We start from the raw sequence: 22939 nt of genomic DNA, 5'->3' as shown, positions 1-22939 counted from the left end.
ACACTCATTTCATCGCTGCAAAAGCTCTAAGGTAATAAACTTGACTTTCTTTCATCAGAAAGGAATCTAAAAGGCAGAGAAGTTAAGAGGATATTTGGGGCCAGCACTGTAGCACAGCAGGTTAAAGCCCCGGTCTGAAGTGCTGGCATCCATACGGATACTGGTTCTAGTTGCGGCTGCTCCACTTCCCATCCAGCTCTCTGCTATGGTCTGGGAAAGCACTAGATGATGGCCCAAGTCTTTGGGCCCCTGCCCCTCCATGGGAGACCCAGAAGAAGCTCCTGGTTCCCAACTTTGGATCGGCTCTGCTCCAGCCGTTGCAGCCATTTGGGGAGCGAACCAGTGGATGGAAGACCTCTCTCTGTCTCAACCTCTCTCTGTAACTCTTTCAAATAAATAAAAATAAATCTGTAAAAAGATGTTTATTTCCGTGCAAAAAAAATATTTGCGACCTGTGCATACTATTTTCATACTATGTTAATTTTATGTTATGGTGGAAGACCCTGCAGATTCAAGCCCAGGTGGCCTGGCCCTGGGCCCCATGCTCTTGTTACCCAGCCTGCCATAAGTCCTAACACACAAGGCCAGCTGGGCAGCATTTGCCAGCAGCCTGGTGCCCCTACCAGCAGGATACTCCCCTGGCATCTCACTGGCAGGTGTCAGGGACCTTTCCCCAAAATCCTTGGTCCAAGGAACTAGTAGGGTCAGCAGGGCATCTCTGCAGAACGCCCAGGCGTTGGCGCCACCCTCCCAGCATCGGAGCACTCTGGGTGCACAACTCACCGTCCACCAGCAGGCGCACAGAGCCGACGGGACGGCCGTTCAGGTAGCACGAGTAGTTTCCAGAGTCGCCGAACTGCACCGACCTCAGCAGCAGCCTCCTTCCCATGCCAACCCACAGGCCACGGTGTGAGGTCTCCGGTGGACCCTCGAGCGTCCACTGCACGCTGGCATTGTCTACCGGTTCCTCACCTGGACAGGTCAGGGTGACGCTGGCCCCTGGCTGGCTCCTGACCACGTCGCTCGCCACCTCTAGGGAAAGGGTAAGACGGTCAGTGAGCCCACAGCAGCATGACAAGGGGACTCCGTGTGTGATTTGGGGCAGTCACGAAGGTTCGGTATTACACGTCTGTCAGATCACTAGCACAGGCCCAGGCCACTGTCACCTCCGCCTCCTTAGCCCGCGCGGCTGCCTGCTCCCTGGCCTCCCCACTCGCTTACTTAGCAAAACTTTCAGAGGCCTGCCAGAGTCCACAGGACAAAGTCTAAGCGCTTACGTGGGCCCCGGGACCCTCTACCAGCTACCCCCGCTGACCTGTGGGGCCACAGCTCTCCACGCCCTTGGGAGAGGGTCCCTGCCCGCTCTGTCCCACTGTGCTCCTCTCACAGCCTTCGCCTCACCTAGTGCTTGGAGAGTGCCCGAATGAATGCATGTCCCTGGGAATCACTGCCAGGGAGCCAGGCAGGACTCCTGGGTACACGGCACCCAGAAAGACTCGGAGGCTCTTCATAGTGGGTCAGCCCTAGATACAGAAGGTAACTCAAGCAGAAAGGAGTCAGGAGACGCCCAGGAGCCCCAGGAAGTGAGCTGAGCTCCACGCTCCCCCGGCACCCTGCGCCTACCTGTCCTTAAACAACCGAGGACCTACTATTTTTATACTAAAGCCCAAATCGAAAAGTAAAAACAAAACAACAAAAACCCCACAAATACATTCCCCATCCTTGAAAAAAATCATGTGTGCTCAAGGAAAATAAGATTAAAGATTAAAGGAACAAGTACGTGTTTTTATTTGGAGTACGAGTTATAGATTCATAGAATCTAAGAAAGAAATTAGCTCAATCACCTTGGTCTGATTTATTAGCCAATCAATTACCCAGTTCACTGGCTGAGGGAATGGAGTCCAGGGCACACGGCCAGTTTTCACGTTGAGCACACTTTGTCCTTCGAACCACACATATCACTGTGTGTCAACCACCAACAGCAGCAATAAAGCTGCCCAAAGATTCCAGAAGGGCTGGCAGCTGCCAGCGCCTGACCAGCGCCTGCCCGCACTCCCAGCACCAAGGACCAGCAGAGGGTCTCCCTCTGACCTGCCGAGACTTCTCGCTAGGGAGGAGAGTTTTCATCTCTTGCCTGGTGGCCATCAGTGAGGAAAAAGTAAGGTTCACCCTCCTAGGTGAGCCGGAGACAGATAGACAGACACACACACACACAGCCAGGGGAACCTGACCATCCAGAAGGGCCACAGGCCACAGTTCGGGGACCAGGCGTCAAAGGGGCAGAGATGGCCTCCACCTGGCACTGGATCCTGCCTGGCCACCCTCCAAGTTTCCCTTTCACTTGCTAACATCAAACACATACAAATTAACGTGTGTGATGCACATAAAAGGAAGTATAAAACACTCAGGAGCTCACGCCAACATGTTGGGGTGAGAGGTTGGCATAGCGCTAAAGATGTCACTTGGGATGCCTGCATCCCATGTCCGAGGGCCCAAGTTCCAGTCCCAGCTCCACTTCGGATTCCAGCTTCCTGCTAAGGAGCACCCTGGGAGGCACCAGGTGACCGCTCGAGTCGTTGGGTCCCTGCCACCCACATGGGGGATCCAGACTGAGTTTTTAGCTCTCGGCTTCAGACTGGCCCAGCACCATCTTTTGCAAGCATTTGAAGAATGAACCAGTATACGGAGGTGGGTCGGTCTCTCTCCCTTTAAAATAAAAAAATATTTTTTTAAAATTTTTTATTTTTGGACAGGCAGAGTGGACAGTGAGAGAGAGACAGAGAGAAAGGTCTTCCTTTGCCATTGGTTCACCCTCCAATGGCCGCCACGGCTGGTGCGCTGCAGCCGGCGCACCGCGCTGATCTGATGGCAGGAGCCAGGTGCTTCTCCTGGTCTCCCATGGGGTGCAGGGCCCAAGCACTTGGGCCATCCTCCACTGCACTCCCAGGCCACAGCAGAGAGCTGGCCTGGAAGAGGGGCAACCGGGACAGAATCTGGAGCCCCGACCGGAACTAGAACCCGGTGTGCCAGTGCCGCAAGACAGAGGATTAGTCTAGTGAGCCGCGGAGCCGGCCTAAAAAAATATTTTTTAAAAAATGACTATGATCATTGTCTAAAATTCCCTGGGCTTCCCCATCCTCCAGCTGCCTCACCTAACACTGTGAATCCTGGGTTTATTGCTGCCTTACTTTAATGTTTAAAATTTTTATTGATTAACTTTATTAATTTGAATGGTAGACAGAGAGCACTCATCCACTGTTTTACTCCCAAAATGCCTGCGATGGCCCAGGATGAAGCTGGGAGCTGGAAACTCCAGCCAAGTCTCCCGCATGGGGGGCGGGACCTGGGCACTTGTGTCATCACCTGTGCAGTAGCAGGAAGCTGGCCTCAGGAGCAGACTCGGCACCCAAGTGTCATCTTCACCACTACGCCCACCACCTGCCCCTGCCTTCCTGTGACAATTAGGCTCACGGGGCCGGCACAGTGGGTAAAGCCACCACCTGTAGTGCTGGCATCCCATATGGCCACCTGTTTGAGCCCTGGCTGCTCCACTTCTGATGCAGATCTCTGCCATGGTCTGGAAAAGTGGTGGAAGATGGCCCAAGTTCTTGGGTGGGCCCCGGCACTGGCATGGGAGACCCAGATGAAGCTCCTGGCTCCTGGCTTTGGATCAGCCCCGCTCCAGCAGTCGTGGCCATTTGGGGAGTGACCCAGCTGATGGAAGACCTCTCTGTCTGCTTCTGCCCCTCTGTAACTCTGCCTTTGAAATCAATCAATCAATCAATCTTTTAAAAAAAAAAATAGGTTCACACAATCCCTAAATTTCTCTTAATTTTGAGTGGTAGAAATGGTTTGTATACAGTCTTCTGTGACGTGCTTTTTTTTTTTTAAGATTTATTTATTTATTTGAAAGTCAGAGTTACACAGAGAAAGGAGAGGCAGAGGCAGAGAGAGGTCTTCCATCCGCTGGTTCACTCCCCAGTTGGCTACAACGGCCAAAAGAGGCCTCCTGACGATGCCCGCCCCACCATTCTGTCAGCTAAGGAAGAACTTGCAGGCAGCTTAGGGGCACAGAAGCGCCCGCTACACCACAGCGCTGGCCTTGTGTTGGGTCTTCTGAACTTAACCTCAACCATATGTGGACTGCAGGTGGCAAGCAGCACCTCTATCAGCTGTTCATGGGACTTAAAAACTGATCATGCAGGGGCTGGCACTGTGGCATAGTGGGTAAAGCTGCCGCCTGCAGTACCGGCATCCCATATGGACACTGGTTTGAGTCCCAGCTGCTCCACTTCCGATCCAGCTCTCTGCTAAGGACTGGGAAAGCAGTACAAGATGGCCCAAGTCCTTGGGCCCCTGCACCCTTGTGGGAGACTGGGAAGAAGCTCCTGGCTCCTGGCTTCAGATGGGCTCAGCTTCGGCTGTTGCAGCCATCTGGGGAGTGAACCAGCAGATGTAAGATACCCCCTCCCCCGCCTCTGCCTCTCTGTAATTCTGTCTTTCAAATAAATAAATAAACCTTAAAAAAAAAAAAAAAGACCATGCGTTCAGTTGTGAAGGACTGTGACACATAAGGCTCATGCATGCAGCAGCAGTTTCACCCCTGGGGGAGTCCCTGGGTCACGTACAAGCAAGTTGACTCTTTTCTTTGATATGGTGAAACACTGGATGTGACTCCAGACCTCCCACAACAGGAGCATGGTAGCGTTACATGATAGATTATTACACACGGTGGAAATGACTGAATTACAGCTCCAAGTAAGTGAATTGTAGTAACATGGTTGAAGAAAGCACGTCACAGGGGCCAGCACTGTGGTGTAGTGGGTAAAAGCCACTGCTTGCAGTACCGGCATGCCGGTTCAAGTCCCGGCTGCTCCACTTCCGATCCAGCTCTCTGCTATGCCCTGGGAAAGCAGTAGGAGATGGCCCAAGTGCTTGGGCTCCTGCACCTGCGTGGGAGACCTGGAAGAAGCTCCTGGCTCCTGGCTTCGGATCGGCACAGCTCCGGCCACTGAGGCCAATTGGGGAGCGAACCAGCGGATGGAACACCTCTTTCTGTCTCTGTCTCTCCTTCTCTCTCTGGGTAACTCTGACTTTCAAATAAATCTTAAAAAAAAAAAAAAAAAAAGACCTGCCACAGCTTTGAATCATGGTACTGGGATTTTCACACGTTCCTTTTCCACTTGATAAAATGGCTGCACGGCTAACACCAACATGAACACGAGGTCCAAGCACAAATTATGGACTTGCAGGGTCAAAGCTGGAGACACAGCCAAGAAAGGACTTCCCACAGGTGGGCTGCCTCCTGACGATGCCTGCCACGCCACTCTGTGAGCTGAGGAAGAACTCACAGGCCGTGTAGGAGCATAGAGGCACAGCGGACACAAGTGCAGGCCTCGTGGAAGTCCACAGTGGGGCCAAGGCGCACGGACTCTTATCCCTACACTGGCAGCTTCCACACGGTCTGTCCCCAGCTACAGTCATGCTCCACGTGACAATGCTCCAGGGGCCAGCACTGTGGCCAAGTGGGCTGAGCCACAGCCTACAATGCTGGGCTCCCATATCCAAGCACCATTTCGAGTTCAAGCCGTGGCCGCTCCGCCTGCAATCCTGCTCCTTGCTAATGCCCCTGGGAAGGCAGTGGAGGATGCTGCTAGTACTTGGGCCCCTGCCTCCCACAAGAGAGATCCAAGATGGCGTTCCTGCTGCTGGCTTCAGCCGGCCCAGCCCCAGCCTCTGTGGCCATCTGGGGACTAAACTGGCAAATGGAAGCTCTCTCTCTCTCTTTCCCCTTCTCTCCCTGTCATTCGCCTTTTAAATAAACATAGTACTGTGATATGATGGCTATGATATCAGTGGGTGATGGGAATGTTCCAGCTGCATGGAACCAGTCTCATGGAACCACACCAAATGTGTGGTCCAATATAGAGATACTGACAGTGATTCCTTTAAAAAGATTTATTTATGTATTTGAAAGGCAGAGTTACAGAGAGGCAGAGGCAGAGAGAGAGAGAGGGGTCTTCCATCCGCTGGTTCACTCCCCAGATGGCCACAACAGCCGGAGCTGCACTGATCTGGAGCCAGGGGTCAGGAGCTTCTTCCAGGTCTCCCGTGTGGGTGCAGGGGCCCAAGCACGTGAGCCACCTTCTGCTGCTTCCCCAGGTACATCAGCAGGCAACTGGATCAGAAGTAGAGACTCAAACCGGCCAGCCCCCTGTTGTATTTTGTTTAAAGATTTGTTGGGGGCCTATGTGGTGGTGCTGGGGGTTAAAAGCCATCGCCTGTGATGCCAGCATCCTATCACAGGGTGCTGATTCTAGTCCTGGCTGCTCTGCTTCCAATCCAGCTTCCTGCTAACACACTTGGGAAAGCAGTGAAAAACGGTCCAAATGTTTGGGCCCCTACCACCCATCTGGGAGACCTGGATGGAGCTCCTGGCTCCTGGCTTCAGCCTGGCCTAGCCACAGCCATTTCAGGCATTAGGGTGGTGAATAAGCATGTGGAAACCCTCTCTCCCTCTCTCTCTTCCCCTTCTGCCTTTCAAGTAAATACATTGGGAAAAAAATAGTTTTGAACCTTTGAATATGCAAAGTTCACTGTATAACATATGCCATACTATGCTGGCAGCAGCCTCACACATCTCATGTTAACCACATTTCTTTATTTTTTTTAAGATTTATTTTTTTATTTGAAAGAGTTACAGAGGGGCTGGCACTGTGGCGTAGCAGGTAGAGCCAGCACCTGCAGTGCCGGCATCCCATATGGGCACCAGTTCAGGCCCCAGCCGCTCCACTTCCAATCCAGCTCTCTGCTGTGGCCTAGGAAAGCAGTAGAAAATGGCCCAAGTCCTTGGGCCCCTGCACCCATGTGGGAGACCGGGAAGAAGCACCTGGCTCCTGGCTTTAGATCAGCGCAGCTCCAGCCATTGCGGCCATCTGCCTCTCCTTCTCTCTGTGTAACTCTGACTTTCAAATAAATAAATCGATCTTTAAAAAAAAAAAAAAAAAAGAAAGAGTTACAGAGAGAAAAGGAGAGACATAGAGAAAGAGAGAGATCTTCCAACTGCTGGTTCACTCCCCAGATGGCTGCAACAGCCAGGGTCAGACCGGGCCAATCAGGAGCCAGGAGCTTCATCTGGGTCTTCCATATGGGTACAGAACCCCAAGTACTTTGGCCCATCTTCCACTGCTTCCCCAGGCGCATTGGCTGGGAGCTGGATCAGAAGCGGAACAGCCAGGACTTGAACCAATGCCCATGTAAGATGCCGGCATTACAGGTGATGGTTTAATTCGTATGCCACAGTGCCAGCCCCACTACATTTCTTAATCGAATCAATAGGCCATGTCAGGTGACTGACTGAATACCATGGAGGTTGTGGGAGTACATGCGACGATGTTTGCACAAAACCAAAAGTCACCCAACAGCTCATCCTCAGAATACACCATCTTATCATGAAGCGACATTCAAGTGCGTGAGGGCACTTCAAAAAGTTCGTGGAAAACATGGACTTGACAGATAATATGCATTTTCTATGAACTTGTTGAAGCACCCGCACCTATACAGGCCCCTACCTCCAACCACGACCACAAGACTCTAAGTTCTTGCTAATCACCCATCAGTGTGTTCAGTAGGTGCTTCATAAGTGTCTGCTTAATGTAGAACAGCCAGGAGGTGCCCACAGGGTCAGAGTCACCACTCCACGGCTCCCAGGAGCACCTCTGGCAGGTGGCACAGTGGTCCCTGGTGGCCCAGCAGTGCCTCTCACATTGTGCGGTGGGCAGAGGAGCCAGCTTTTCCCAACCAGGAGCTGCTGCAGAGAGAAAAAGTGAGTCTGGGGGCAGAGGGGGCTCTCTCTTCTGCTTCTGCCTGTGCCCGTTTCAGGACACATGTCCTTGTGGTCACTTGCCTCGCCCCAGGGCAGATGGAAACTCTGGCCCTGTTCAGTGACCAGTGCAAACAATAGCAGGGGCTGTTCTGCTCCTGTGCTCACCAACAATGGCCAAAGCGTTTGGGCAGCCCGGAGAAATGTCAAATAAAAAGACTTTTTTTCCTCTCTTCTACAAAAGCAGAACTGCAGGGAACAACACAATGCTGCTTCCTGTGCCAGAGAGCTTGAGCGATGGTTTTCTAAGTCTTTACAACTGAGTCACTGGTTGTTGGCTTTTTTAAAATAGGGAATGATTAATTATAAACCACCCATTGGCCAGTGCTGTCTGTCATAGCCTTGCTTCCAAACACGTCTCCCCTGCATTCCATGAACAATGCGGTGTTAACTGTGCGTTAAAAGCACCCTGCGCAGAACAATTACAACAAATACCCGGAAGGCCATAAGAAAACACTCTTCCTGAAGTCAGAGTTGGAGGCAGTGCCCCTCCCCTGCCCGCACGCCTCTGTCTACTGACCCAGAACTCTGCATCAGTGTCAGGACCCCCGGGGGTCGGGGGACCTCCCCAGCAGCCTTTGAAGGGGACGCAGTGCCCTCCTAGGATCTCCTCCCCCTCTCCAAATGGTAGGACTACAGCTGATTTCTTTCTTTTCCTTTTCTCTGTCTGTAGTTTCTAAATTCCCCACAAGTCGCTTATAGTCATCTTCTAATGAGATATGAGTGTATGTATTCCTACAGTGTTGTGTGTGTGCATGTATTCCTACAGCGTTGTGTGTGTGCGTGTATTCCTACAGCGTTGTGTGTGTGTGTGTATTCCTACAGTGTTGTGTGTGTGTGCGTGTATTCCTACAGGGTTGTGTGTGTGTGTATTCCTACAGTATTGTGTGTGTGCGTGTATTCCTACAGGGTTGTGTGTGTGTGTGTATTCCTACAGTGTTGTGTGTGTGCGTGTATTCCTAGTGTTGTGTGTGTGCGTGTATAAGGATACTTCAGAAATGTTGTGGAAAAAGGAATTAACAACAGGTTTATTGGGCTGGTGTTGGGACACAGTGTCAGCATCCCAAATGAGCACGGGTTCAAGTCCCAGCTACTGCATTCCTGATCCAGCTCCCGGCTAACACACCTGGGAAAGCAGCAAAAATGGCCCAAATGCTTGCGCCCCCGCCACCCACTCAGGAGACCCTGATGGTGTTTCAGGCTCCTGACTTCAGCCAGGCCCAGCCCTGGTCACTGTGGCCATCTGTGGAGACTGCCAGAAGACAGAAGATCTCTCTCTCTCTCTCTCTCCCCCTTTCTGTTACTCTGCCTTTCAAATACATGAAAATAAACCTTTTTTTTTTTTTAAAGGGGGGAGTATTTTCGTACAAAACATTTGTGAAATACAAGCTTTTTTATTCAAGAATATGTTTTTTCATAAACTTTTTGAAGATCCACAGTATGCATAGATTTCAAAAATGTTTTGCACCTGGGGCCAGCATTGTGGCACAGCAGGTTAAGCCTGCTGGCATCCCACACGGCACTGATTCAAGTCCCGGCTGTGCTCCACTTCTGATCCAATTCCATGCTAATGGCCTGCGAAAAGCAGCAGAAGAAGGCCCAATTGGGCCCCTGCCATCCATGTGGGAGACCCAGAGGAAGCTCCTGGCTCCTGGCTTTGTCCTGGCCCAGCCCTGGTCATTGCAGCCATCTGGGGAGTGAACCAGAGGATGGAAGATCTCTCGCTCTACCTCTCCCTCTCTCTCTGTAACTCCAACTGTCAAAAATAAATAAATAAATCATTTGATAATTTTTTTTTGCACCATAATAAACTTACCCTTTAATTGCATTTACCATGAACTTTTGGGAGTACCGCGGCGTGTTTGCGTGTGTGTGTCACAGTGTTGCCTGGATCTGTCATTACAACCAGAGAGGAGGAGAGAGCTGGCGGGCAGGAGGCACTGGGGAGCGGGCGGGGCAAGGGCAGATTTTTCGGGACAAGCAGCTTCTTCAGGTCGGAGAGCAGCCTGCCACACTCGTAGCCTCAGCCCATGCTGCTCCTGCAGGCCAGGCGCTCAGGCGGACACAAGGCACCCTCCCTGGGCTCAGCCTGAGTTCCTCCCCATCTGGGTCTGCGTCTCTATTCCCTAGGAGAGAAGGGCCACAGGAGAGGAGAGACACAGAGGACAGCAGGTGGGGGGGGAGCCCCTAGGGGCACTCCTCCCTGGGAGACAAGCCCCACAATCACACACTGCCACCCAAGCCTGGCCAGCCTCATAAGCAGGCCCTGGGAGATGTGCCAGAGGGGAGGGAGGGGGCAGGGCGTGGCAGGCACTTCACAGGCTGAAATTTAGCAAAGAGCATGCAATCTAACATCCACCCTTGAGCAATTGCTCAGCAGTTTGGAACCCAGACTGCAAGCCTGTGTCTGTCCCTTTCTTAAAAATGCAAGTCTTGGCCAGCGCCACGGCTCACTAGGCTAATCCTCTGCCTGAGGCGCTGGTACTCCGGGTTCTAGTCCCTGTTGGGGTGCCGGTTCTGTCCCGGTTGCCCCTCTTCCAGTCCAGCTCTCTGCTGTGGCCTGGGAAGGCAGTGGAGGATGGCCCAAGTGCTTGGGTTCCTGCACCTGCATGGGAGACCAGGAAGAAGTGCCTGGCTCCTGGCTTCGGAATGGCACAACACCTCGGCCATAGCGGCCATTTTGGGGGGTGAACCAACGGAAGGAAGACCTTTCTCTCTGTCTCTCTCTCCCACTGTCTAACTATGCCTGTCAAAAAAAAAAAAAAATGCAAGTCTTTTCTGTGCACTCCTGAGGTACAGCTCTGGAGGTTCCAAACGCAGGATGGAGAAGGCGCAACCTCAAATCATCTACTGCACGCGGGCCTCCTTCTCTCTTTTCCCACAGCGTCATCTTGCCTAATCCCTGCAGAGCCCTGGGCAGGACTGAAAGCTGCCTGCGATACAGGCCACCCTGAAATAAATGTCCCTGATATGCTGTGGGCACCGAGGAGACAGAGAAATCATTCTAAAAGGGGAAGAGAAATTTGAGCAGGCCTTGAGAAATGAGTGAGAGTTTGACAAGTGGAGCTACAGGAAGTGGCATTCCATAAAGAGGGGACAGCACAGGCAAAGGTATCAGGCACTGAGAGTCAGGGCCGGCTAAGCCTCCACCTGTGGCTTCAGCATCCCATGTGGATGCTGGTTCATGTCTTGGCTGCTCCTCTTCCAATCCAGCTCTCTGCTAGTGGCCTGGGAAAGCAGTGGAAGATGGTGTGGGAGACCTGGAGGAGGCTCAAGGATCCTGGCTCCTGGCTTTGGATCAGTTCAGCTCTGGCTGTTGCAGTCTTTGGGGAGTGAACCAGTGGATGGAAGACCTCTCTCTTTCTCTGTCTCTCCCTCTCTCTGTCTGTAACTCTGCCTCTTAAATAAATAAATAAATCTTAAATAAATAAAAGATACCACTTGGGACCAAGGATCCCATACAGGAGTGCTTGGGTCAAGCCCATTTCCAACCCAGCTTCCTGTTGCTGCACACCCTGGGAGGCTGCAGATGACGGCTCAGGTCCTTGGGTCCCTATCACCACATGGGAGACCCGGATGGAATTCCTGGCTCCTGGCTTTAGCCTGGCCCAGCCCTCACTATCTGTGGGCATTTGGGGAGTGAACCAGTAGATGAGAGATCCTTCTCTGTGTGTCTTTCTGCCTTTCAAACAAATGAATTTAAATTAAAAAAAAAAAGTTTATTTATTTATTTATTTGACAGGTAGAGTTACAGAGAGAGAGAGAGAGAGAGAGAGAGAGAAAGGTCTTCCTTCCGTTTGTTCACTCCCCAAATGGCCGCTACGGCCAGCGCTGCGCTGATCCGAAGCCAGGAGCCAGGTGCTTCCTCCTGGTCTCCCATGCAGGTACAGGGGCCCAAACACCTGGACCATCCTCCACTGCCCTCCCAGGTCACAGCAGAGAGCTGGACAGGAAGAGGAGCAACCAGGACTAGAAGCTGGCGCCCATATGGGATGCTGGTGCCGTAGGCGGAGGACTAGCCAAGTGAACCACGGCGCCAGGTCCCCCCAAAAAATTTTAAAACAGGGGGGATGTGTCTGGTGCAATGGTTAAGGCCACTTTGGCTGCCCACCGGCCATATGGGAGTGCAGTGCCCGGCTCAAGTCCCAGCCACTCTGCTTCCCGCTAAGGCACACCCTGGGGGGCAGCTGATGATGCCTCAAATACTTGGGAGACTCAGATTGAGTGATGGGTTCCTGGCTTTGGTCAGGCCCAGCCCCGGCTGTTGGCAGCATTTGGAGAGGGAACCAGCAGGAAGATCTCTGTCTTTATCTCTCTGCCTTTTAAATAAAGAAAAATAAACACGTTTTTGAAACTTAAAACACATCAGTGGAGGCAGGCTCACTTGCTACAAACTTCCCAGAAGTTCCTCTGCAACCATCACCCATGCCTGCTGCCTGCGCCGGCCAGGGCCTCGGTTTGGTCACTGACTGCTCACGGGGTGCAGCTGGGCTGGCACGAGCTCAGCGCCTCGCTCTCTCTGAGAGGGGAAGGCAGTTTGGCACAGGAAGCAGCCCCGAGCTGTCACGAGACCTGAATTCTATTCCTGCTCTTGCCAGTGACTCATAGGCAGCCGTGGGCTCACCCCTGCCCCTGAGTGATGCGGGGCCAGGCTGGGAGCTGGAGGCCCCCCGGTGGCCCCCACCCCTGCAAGCTGGCATCCGTCATGCCAATCATCAGCTCTCAGAGAGCAGGCGGTGCACCTGTTCGCTGGGGACCATACCTTCCTTGAAACCCACCCCAGTGCGTCTTCAGATCTGTTATTCTCACAGCTGCTGACTCTGGGAGAAGGCTGTTGGCCAGGCCACCCCAGTGCCCTCTGACGAACGCGTCGGTCTCCCTGGAGAGCTCTAGGGGAGGGGAATTCCCACGACCTGCTGGCTTCCCATTCCTCAAAGGGGAGAGAACATAGGTCCCAGGAAACCCTGGCAAGCAAGCCCCAACTCCCCACAGCCCTGTGGGCCGCAGAGTCCCGCTCCCCACGGCCCAGGCGCCCTTCCAGCAGGGACCCCGCAGCTCAGCTCTGGAGAGAGGGGTTCTTCCCCATTTGGGATCCAGCCTCGGTGCCGGAAACCCGGACAGCTTTGTTGCTTTTCTACTTGTTTCCCTCTTTTCCAAGTAAACTTGTAAATGTCAATAACCAGAGAAAAACACGCACATGGAGACACATATTTCTCAACTGTCCTGCAGCTCACTGCACTCTTGCCAGCAAAAACAAGTTCAGCTTCCTGGCCCCGTTTATATAACAGTGAGCCAGCTGCCAGGCCGGCCACCGAGGACACCGGCTTAGCTCCTGCCTGCTGATCCCATGCCGCAGTCCCAGAGCAGGGACGCAGGGCCCGGCCGCCCAGGCCACCTGGCAGCCCCGGAGTGGCTTCCAGCAACGCCCGATCTCTCAACTGCTTGGCCCAGGGTTTCAGAAGGGGTCACGGAGGAGCCAGAGGTTCCCTCTCAGCCAGAAGGGCCTTAATCTGAAAGAGGGTGGGTGCTGAGAAGTTTCTGGAAGAATGAGGCACCTCAGGTCCAAATGGAAAGTAATGTAGCGCTGGGTCCCACAGGGGCCAGGACAAGCTCCCAGGGCTCCAACCACCTCTCCTGACTGAACCTGGCCCCTGCAAGAACAGCCATTACAATCCCTACCCCTGCCAGGTACCCAGGGGCCCTCCAGCCCTCACAGCGCCCTGTGGGGAGGCAGACCCACGGCTGAGACAACACAAGATCAGAGAAGTTGGCCGGCGCCGTGGCTTAACAGGCTAATCCTCCGCCTTGCAGCGCTGGCACACCGGGTTCTAGTCCCAGTTGGGGCGCCGGAGTCTATCCCGGTTGCCCCTCTTCCAGGCCAGCTCTCTGCTATGGCCCAGGAGTGCAGTGGAGGATGGCCCAAGTCCTTGGGCCCTGCACCCGCATGGGAGACCAGGAGAAGCACCTGGCTCCTGGCTTCGGATCAGCGAGATGCGCCGGCCGTAGCGGCCATTGGAGGGTGAACCAACGGCAAAAAGGAAGGCCTTTCTCTCTGTCTCTCTCTCACTATCCACTCTGCCTGTCAAAAAAAAAAGAAGAAGAAGAAGAAGATGGCCCAAAGAAGAAGAAGATGGCCCAAGGCCTTGGGCCCCTGCACCCTTTTGGGAGACCCAGAAAAAGCTCCTGGCTCCTGGCTTCAGATCAAGCGCAGCTCCAGCCATTGCGGCTAAATGGGGAGAGAACCAGCAAATGGAAGACCTCTCTCTCTCTCTCTCTCTCTCTGCCTCTCCTCCTCTCTCTGTGTAACTCTTTCAAATAAATAAATAAATCTTTAAAAAAAAAAAAAAAAAAGATCAGAGAAGTTAAGGAAGCAGCCCAGATACACACCGCCAGCGAGCGGGGATCTGCCCAGGGCACAGGTGGGTCTGTGCAAAGCCGTCCGCTCCCCTGGCCCAGGTACCTCGCTCTGCTCCACCACTACCCAGCGCCCCTCCTCTAGGCTGCCCAGCCTCCGCCTACCTCTCCCCCAGTTTCCTCCCCACCTCCTCCCTGCTCTTCTCAGACCTCTCCACTCCCACAGAGCGGGAAGGGGGGGACCCTGAGCTGTGAGGGGTGTGAGTGAGCCTCCTCGTCATGGGGGTCTCTCTCAGACACCCAGTCACCCCCTTAGGGCTGGTGCAGTGGGTCAAGCTGACACCTCTGATGCCAGCATCCCATATCAGAGCGCAGCTTCATGTCCCAGCTACGCTGCTGCCAATCCAGCTCCCTGCTCATGCACCTGGGAAAGCAGCGGAGGATGGCCCAAGTACTTGGACCCCTGCCATCCACATGGGAGACCCAGATGGAGTTCCAGGCTTCTGGCTTCAGCCTGGCCCAGTTCTGGCTGTTGTGGCCATTTGGGGAGTGAGCCAGAGGATGGAAAATCTCTCTCTCTCTCTCTCACTCATCTCTCTCTTCCTCTGTCATTCTACCTTCCAAATAAGTAAATTGTGAAAGAAAAGAAAAGAAAGGAGGAGAGACGAGGAGAGGAGAGGAGAGGAGAGGAGAGGAGAGGAGAGGAGAGGAGAGGAGAGGAGAAAAGAGAAGAGAAGAGAAGAGAAGAGAAGAGAAGAGAAGAGAAGAGAAGAGAAGAGAAGAGAAGAGAAGAGAAGAGAAGAGAGGTCACCCTTTGGCTCTCTCGAGGCTTCCTCCAGGCTCTGAGCTGTGTGTTGGGGGTGGTGGTGCAGGGAGCCCTTCTCTAACTCAGCTCTCAACCACTCCCCGTCCACAACCCTGTAGGCTCCCCAGGGAAGGCCCGCCCCTGCCCTCCCGCGCACTGCTTGTGCTTCTTGTACCTGCTTGTATTTGTCTTGTATTTGGCAGAGTTAGTGTTGACTTTGGCTGGGCCCTCCTCTCCAGCCACCACGACCGCAGCTGCGGCAGGGAGAGAGGCTGGCAGAAGGCTCCTTTGGACCCATAAAAAGGTAGAGCTGGAGGCTGACTCAGAGACCCTGTGGGAGGCCCCGGGCCTCAGGACAAAAACATTCCCTCCTCCCCAGGCAGCACCCGAGATAACCACCTGGCCCCGGCCCAGAAAGGTCAGGCCTGGTCACCCTCTGTAATTATAAGCTAATCAGAGGAAAAGATATCTATGGAGGGTGGCGAACCACCCAAGGCCCCCACCCCTGGCTAACCCCAAGGAGAGGGTTGAGAAATACAGATTAAGGCAGCGCTGAGCAGGCTGGGGAAGGAAGGCATTGATGGCCAGGGAGGATGCTCATGGGACTTTGCCCAGAAGGAGGCAGAAGGGCAAGGGCACTGCCAGCGAGTGGGTGCCGAGATAAGGAGGCTCTTCGTGAGGATTCGGGGCCACCTGCTCACTTTTCCTAAGTCTGAAGACCAGGGCCCCACAGTCACGCCACCGGCATGTGGTGCAGGTGGCGCCCAACCCCTGGGCTCCGTGCTCTGGGTTCCTGGCCACCTCCACGGCCCTTGGCCTTCCCAGGAGTGCAGCACGGAGGATCCTCCTGTCTCAGCTCCGGATGTGCCTGCCCTTGGCATCTAACCAGGAGCCTGGTCCCCAGTCAGGTGCCCTCTAGAGAGGACACCAGGATTTAAAGTCCCATGGGGAGGTGTGACTCCCTCTCCACCTGGGGCAGCTCCTGGGGCTTAGTGCCGGGTCCAGGGCTGTGTTGGCTTATGAGCATTTGTCAAGTGGTTCGACTTGTCACTCTTCTGTGCACAGGTTCTAACTGCCAGACACACTCCCATTCAGGCCCAAGGTCCCCCCACACACTGCAGTGCACACCCCTAGCTCCCCCTCCCTACACCCCAGGCCAAGAGCTCATGAAGCCACACATACCTGCACACACTGGCCTGCTCACTCCACTCCACCATGAAGGAAGTAATTCAGACAGAAGTGCAACAGGCACACCCGCCCTTGGGAAGCCTGGACTGGCGCTGTCCTTATAAATAAGCCCCATCAGGCCAACCGTTTGCTGGTGGCGGAAGGCTCAGCTTTATAAATGGGTCCATGCTGGGGCTGGCACTGTAACATAACGGGTAAAGCTGCCACCCGCAGTGCTGGCATCCCATATGGGCACCGGTTCGAATCCCAGATGCAGCTCTCTGCTATGGCCTGGGAAATCAGTAGCAGATGGCCCAAGTCCTCGGGCCCCTGCACCTGCGTGGGAGACCCAGTAGAAGCTCCTGGCTCCTGGCTTTGGATCAGCCTAGCTCTGTTTGTTGCAGCCATTTGGAGAGTGAACCAGCGGATAGAAGACCTCTCTCTCTCTCTCTGCCTCTCCTCCATATAACTCTGACTCTCAAATAAATAAATAAATCTTTTAAATAAATAAATAAATGGGACCATGCTCCCTAAATTAATCTGAAGTTTACTTGATCCTAAAAAAGAAAGTCCTTTTTTGTTGGAAGTAGGCAGATTGATTCTAAAGTTCAGTGGAAAAGTAAACAAGCAACAATGGTCAGGAAAATTCTGAAAGTGCAGAGCAACGAGAGGGAATCGCTGCAGCAAGCATCAAGTGTATGGCAAGGTGGCAGGAATTAAAACAGCGTGGCACTGGTGTAGGACGAGAAAGAGAAAGCGACAAGAGAGACTAGGAAGTTCCAACAGGCACTGCTCCAAGTGTGTTCCCTGGGTCCCTGACTTGAACTTCCCTGTACCCTATCTGACAGAAGAGGAAGCAGCGGTTATACAGCTAATCAGGTGTGACACCGGATTCAAAACCCAGACAAGTGGACCTCAGAATGTGTGCTTTTAACTGCTCACTACAGAAATCCAAGTATGCAGGAATTTGGTTGAAAGGTAAATTCTAGGGGCCAATGTTGTGGTGTAACTGCTTGGGCGCCGTCTGCAATGCCCACATCCCACACGGGCACTGGTTCCAGTCCTGGCTGTTCCACTTCCGATCCAGCTCCCAGCTAATGCGCCTGGGAAAGCAGCGGAAGATGGTCCAAGTCCTTGGGGGTCCCTGCACCCACATGGGACACCTGGAAGAGGCTCCTGGCTCCTGGCTTCAGCCTGGCCCAGCCCTGGCCTTTGCAGCCATTTGGGGAGTAAACCAGCAGATGGAAGACTCTTTCTCTCTTTATGTGTGCTTTTCAAATAAATAAAATAAATCTTTTAAAAAAAGATAACTTCTAAAATCAGTGGGGAAAAGGTAGATTGTTCAATAATGGGAATGTCTGGTGATAACTAGAGAACATGTCAGAACCAGATTTCAGAACTCACACATAATAAATTCAAAATGGACCAAATATTTAAATTTCTAAAATTCTTAAAAGTATCGGGGGTGGGCAGAGGGAGGACTTTTTAAAATAATACTGGCATTGCACTGGTGCTGTGGCACAGAGGGTAAAGTTGCCGCCTGCAACACCAGCATCCCGTATCAGAGTGCCAGTTGGAGTCCCAGCTGCTCCACTTCCAATCTAGCTTCCTGCTTATGCATCCCAAGAAGGTAGTGGATGATGGCCTAAGTGCTCGGGCCCCTATCACCCACGTGGGAGACTATGTGGAGTACCTGGCTCCTGGCTTCAGCTTGGCCCAGCTCTGGCTGTTGTGAGTATTTGGGGGGTGAACCAGTAGATGGAAGATCTCTTTCTCTTCTCTGTCTCTTCCTCCCTGTGTCACTCTGCCTTTTAAATGCAATAAAAATAAGTAAATAAATAATATTTGTACTGGGAAGGTCTTATACATGACACAAAACCTGGAAGCCTTGAAAATGGGGGATAAATTTAACTTGAGTTTAAAAAAAAAAAAAAATGTGTGGCAAAAAAGACCCTCTACTACCAAAAAAAAAAGTAAAAAGCTGAATGATGAACTGGAAAGATTCACAACTCACATCACAAGGGATTGGACTAAAGGCCTCGGAGCATTAAGAGTTCCAGTAAACGATAAAAAAGATCAACATCCCAATAAAAAATGAGCAATGCATATGAATAGGCAGATTGCAGAAACAGATTATACAAATGTATGTTATCAGGGAAAAACCCATACAATCTCAGATAAGATAAATGCAAATGAATTCCATACAGATACCATTTTCTGCATACAAATCAGTTAGAGAGTACTGCTGGCCAGGGTGTGGGGATGCAGGCGCCCTCATGGTGCTGTTGGGAGGGGAGCAGAAGTTGGTACACCTCTTATTTACTCTCAAAATTACAACTCACAGGGCCTTTGACCTCTCAGTTCAGCTCCGAGGACTAGATCCTACACGTGCACCTGTACACACACAGCCTCCAGGAGACACAACACTATTCCTCACAGCACTGTCTGTGACAGCAACCTAGACAACAACCGAATGGCCACTGAAAGGGGATTCAGTAAAGGGCCGGCATTGTGGTACAATGGGCTAAGTCGCTGTCTGCAACCCCACCACCCCATATGGGCACCGGTTCAAGTCCCAGCTGCTCCACTTCCAATCCAGCTCCCTGCTGATGCTCCTGGAAAAGTAGCAGAAGACAGTTCAAGTGCTTGGGCCCCTGCACCCATGTGGGAGATCCAGAAGAAGCTCCTGGCTTCGGCTTGGCCCAGCTCCAGCCCTTGTGGCCATCTGGGGAGTGAACAAGCAGACAGGAAGATCTTGCTCTCTCTGTGACTCTGACTTTCAAGTAAATAAAATAAATAAATAAATTCTTTCTAGTCCATTGGGCACCATGGTCAAGCATGCAAGCCTTCACTGGGCTGGTGCTGTGGTGTAGTAGGCTAAGCCTCCAGCTGCGGTGCCAGCATCCCATGTGGGTGCTGGTTCAAGTCCCGGCTGCTCCCCTTCTTATACAGCTCTCTGCTATGGCCTGGGAAAGCAGTGGAAGATGGCCCAAGCGCTTGGGCCCCTGCACCCGCGTTGGAGACCAGGAGGAAGCTCTGGGCTCCTGGCTTTGGATCGGCCCAGCTCTGGCTGTTGCGGCCATTTAGGGAGTGAACCAGCAGATGGAAGACCTCTCTCTCTTTTCTCCTTCTCTCTCTCTGTAACTCTACCTCTCAAATAAATAAATGAAATCTTTAGAAAAAAATTAACTTATTTATTTGAAAGGCAGAGTTACAGAGAAGCAGAGAGATGTTCTGTCTGTGGATCCACTCCCCAAAAAAGGCCACAACAGCCAGAGCTGGACTGATCCAAAGCCAGGAGCCAGGAGTTTCTTCCAGGTCTGCCACACAGGTGCAGGGGTCCAAGCACTTGGGCCATCTTCTGCTGTTTTGTCAGGCACATTAACAGGGAGCTGGATCAGAAGTGGAGAGGCTGGGACTTGAATCAACACCTGTATGGGATGCCGGTGCCGCAGGTGACAGCATCACCCACTATGGCACAGTGCTGGCCCCTGTTCCACTTCTGTTCCACAAAGCAACAGAAGATGGCTCAAGTGTTCAGGGCCCTGCCACCCTGGAAGGAGACCCAGATGGAGTTCCTGGACCTGGCTTCAGCCTGGCCCTAGATGTTGCAGGCATCTGGGGAGTGAAAAAACGGACAGAAGATATCTCTGTCTGTCTCCGTCCCTCTCTGTGTCTATGTCTGTCTGTTTCTCTCTGTTGCTCTGCCTTTCAAATAAGTCTTTAAAAAAAAAAAAAAGGAGAGAGAGAGAGAGAGAGGAAATGTAAAACTCTCAGGAGTGTTTTAGAACACCCGCAAGCTCTCCAAAGATGGGACTGCCATCATGGTTCCCACGACACGAACACCATTTGCCCCCTGACCTCCCATTAAAACAGGCTCAACAGGTCCATAACGGCGACCAAGCACCACTCTCCCTGTCACCATGTCCAGGGCACTATCATGCTCGAAGGGTTGCAGTGCCTTGGCCAGAGGTCCCCTCCCAGGTGAGTGTACACAGTGGGGACACAGGCCTGACTGCCGGCTACACCAGCAGCCCCTCTGAGACAGAGGAAGCTTGCGTAGAGTGATAAGCAGCCACACGACAGCCCTCTGACCGGAAGGGTGAACAGAAGGAGTGGGCCACCATGCGATGGCCCCCACACACCCCGGGCCCCTACAGCAGCGGGCACTCTCACCCCGTCCCGTGGTGTGGCAGTCCCCCATGAGGACACTGGGAAAGGAGAGGAGCACCTTGCTGCCCCTGTCTGGGGAAAGGGGGAGGGGTTGCCATTGGCAACACAGGTGATGTGAACAGAGCCAGGTGCAGAGCAGGGGCTGTCACTTCGTGCCTGCAGCCTGGGTTTCATCTCGCCTACTCAGCTGCTTCAGCAATTCTCACCTCTCTGTCAATTGTTTGGTCTCCACCAGATCCTCTCCCTTAGCAAGTAAACATGCTGACGTGGGCTCAGCTAAGAAAAAAAAAAAAAACCTCCCTATCCTCGGCCGCCAAGACACCCTGCACTGCTTTCCTCTTGTTTACAGCGAGCCTCCTCGAGAGCTGTCTACACTCGCTGGCTCCAACTGCCTCCCTCCCTTCTCTCTTGCATCTTCTCCCACCAGCCTTTGGCTCCCACTCTGCCAAAACTCCCCAGGTCAAGGTCACCACCAGTGACCTGCCTGTTGCCTGGTCAAACCCGCCATCCTCTTGCCTGACAACACAGCTCCCTCTTCTTGGAAACCTCGTCCTCATCCAGTTTTCAGAACACCAGCTGCCCTGACCTGCTCCCTGCCGCACTGCCTCATTGCTGGCTCCCCGTCCTGCAGCCTCAGAGGGTGGGTGTGCCCAGGGCTCGTGCCCGGCGCCTCTTCCCCTCTCTCCCTACATCCTGACCCAAGGTGATAGCAAGGCTTAAAACCGTATCTGCCCACAGACGACTCCCAGATTCCTAGCTGAAGCTCCATCCTCACTCCCCAGTTTCTGAGCCCGGTGTCCAGTTCCTTCTCAGCATCTCCCCAGGTTGTCCAATGGACAACTCCGTTTCCACCAGGAAGCAGTGACCACTGACCGATGACCTCCAGTGCAGCGGGGTTGTGGCCTACGCCCTCCGTGCAAGGGGCCAGTGCTCCTGTTGCCAAGAGTAAACCGGATGCAAAGAGTGAGCCCAGTTCCCTGCACACAGCTAGTACTCGGTAGGTGGTGATGGTGACCAAAGGATGCTTTGATGGGAAAGGCACCAATTCAGAGAACAGGTGCCATGGGGAGCTCCTGGAAGGTAGGGACTCTGGGCTCACTCCTTGGGGTAGAAGTCACCAGTAGGGACTTTTGGCCTCTTCTGACCAGAGGGGAGGGGAAAGCACACAGAGTAACTCCCCGGGAGAAAGTCCCCAGGGGCCTCACCTACACTGACAGGCTGAGGGCTCAGAGCCGCTCTTTGCCATCTTCCCCTTTGCCACTGCACCCTCAGGGCCTCCTCTGCAAAGCCTCCCATGCAACTCACAGTTGACGACTTGACATTTAGCACTTCCCTGTTCAGCCGGAGACAAGGGCTCTGCAGAGACGGTCCCCAGCTTCTCCAGTGCCCAGGACCTCTGAGAGTTGTGTGGAAGGCTGGAGCAGACCCTCAGATAGAACAGGTGGTTAAAGAGGCCGCAGGAGTTTTCCTGCTCAAGGTGGGAGTGTAAGGACTCGCTTGTTATTTTCATATTCCCTGTAGGTCTTCTCACTGCGGCTTCCCACGTAGAATACCTGCTCCACAGCCACCCTATCCCCAACACACAGGCACAGGGCCAGACTCCCCTGCCTTATCCTCCCCCTCAGGACTAGTAGCCACCATACTATACATTATACATTTCAATGACATCCCCCACTAGAAGGAAGCTCCCATAAGCTGGGGATTTTTGTCTAATTGGTTCACCTGCTACATCTCCAGCTCTTAAAATAGTGCCTAGAACACAGTATAGATAGACATTGCTATATATTTTGATATATATGTATATCCATATTTCTAGAATGAAGGAACAATGAAGCCCTCTATCTAAGCACTTGCTGCACGCTAGTGATTTTCTTAACATTCTGCGTAACACCACACTTAGCTCAGTGAATCACAACAACCTTGGGAGGTAAACAGTCATCCCTCAGCGTCCTGGAGAGATTGAGTCCAGGGCCTCTCCCCATGCCCCTAGGATACCAAAGAGCCATAGCAGCTCAAATTCCTTACGTAAAGGACATAGCATTTGTGTCCAACCTTTGCACATCCTCCTGTGGACTTAAATCATCTGTAGATGACTTGTACTACCTCCTACCATGTAAATACTACGCAAATAGTTGTTATCCTGCATTGCTTAAGGAGTAAATGACGAAAAAAGTCTGTACAGATGCAATTTTTAAAAATATTTCCAATCCATCTGTGGATATGGAATCCACAGACATGGAGGATTGATTATATGGATTTTTATGTTTTTTCTTTAAGATGTATTTATTTATTTGAAAGAATTACAGAGAGAGAGGGAGAGGGAGGGGGATGGGGGGAGAGAGAGAGAGAAAGAGATCTTCCATTCTCTGGTTCGCTCCCCAGATGGCCACAACAGCCTGCACTGGGCCAGGCTGAAGCCAGGAGCCAGGAGCTTCATCCAGGATGCCCATACGGGTGGCAGGGGCCCAACTACTTGGGCCATCTTTTGCTGCTTTTTCCAGGCCATTAACAGGGAGCTGGATCAGAAGAGGAGCAGCTAGGACTTGAACCAGTGCCCA

The 22939-nt window shown here is 52.8% G+C and overlaps 1 protein-coding gene across 2 annotated transcripts in view; it reads right to left on the bottom strand.

Annotated features, from left to right (window-relative positions):
• Positions 1-22939, bottom strand: part of IL6R (interleukin 6 receptor) — a 48900-nt gene that overhangs the window by 22445 nt on the left and 3516 nt on the right. For both annotated transcript variants that reach the window (XM_062192367.1, XM_062192368.1), the window contains exon 2: positions 784-1032. In XM_062192367.1, the coding sequence (XP_062048351.1) occupies positions 784-1032 (249 nt within the window). The remainder of the gene's footprint in view (positions 1-783; positions 1033-22939) is intronic.

This window comes from Lepus europaeus, chromosome 5 (genome assembly GCF_033115175.1).
Source record: "Lepus europaeus isolate LE1 chromosome 5, mLepTim1.pri, whole genome shotgun sequence".
Lineage (NCBI taxonomy): Eukaryota > Metazoa > Chordata > Mammalia > Lagomorpha > Leporidae > Lepus > Lepus europaeus.
This window is presented reverse-complemented; position numbering and strand designations above follow the sequence as displayed.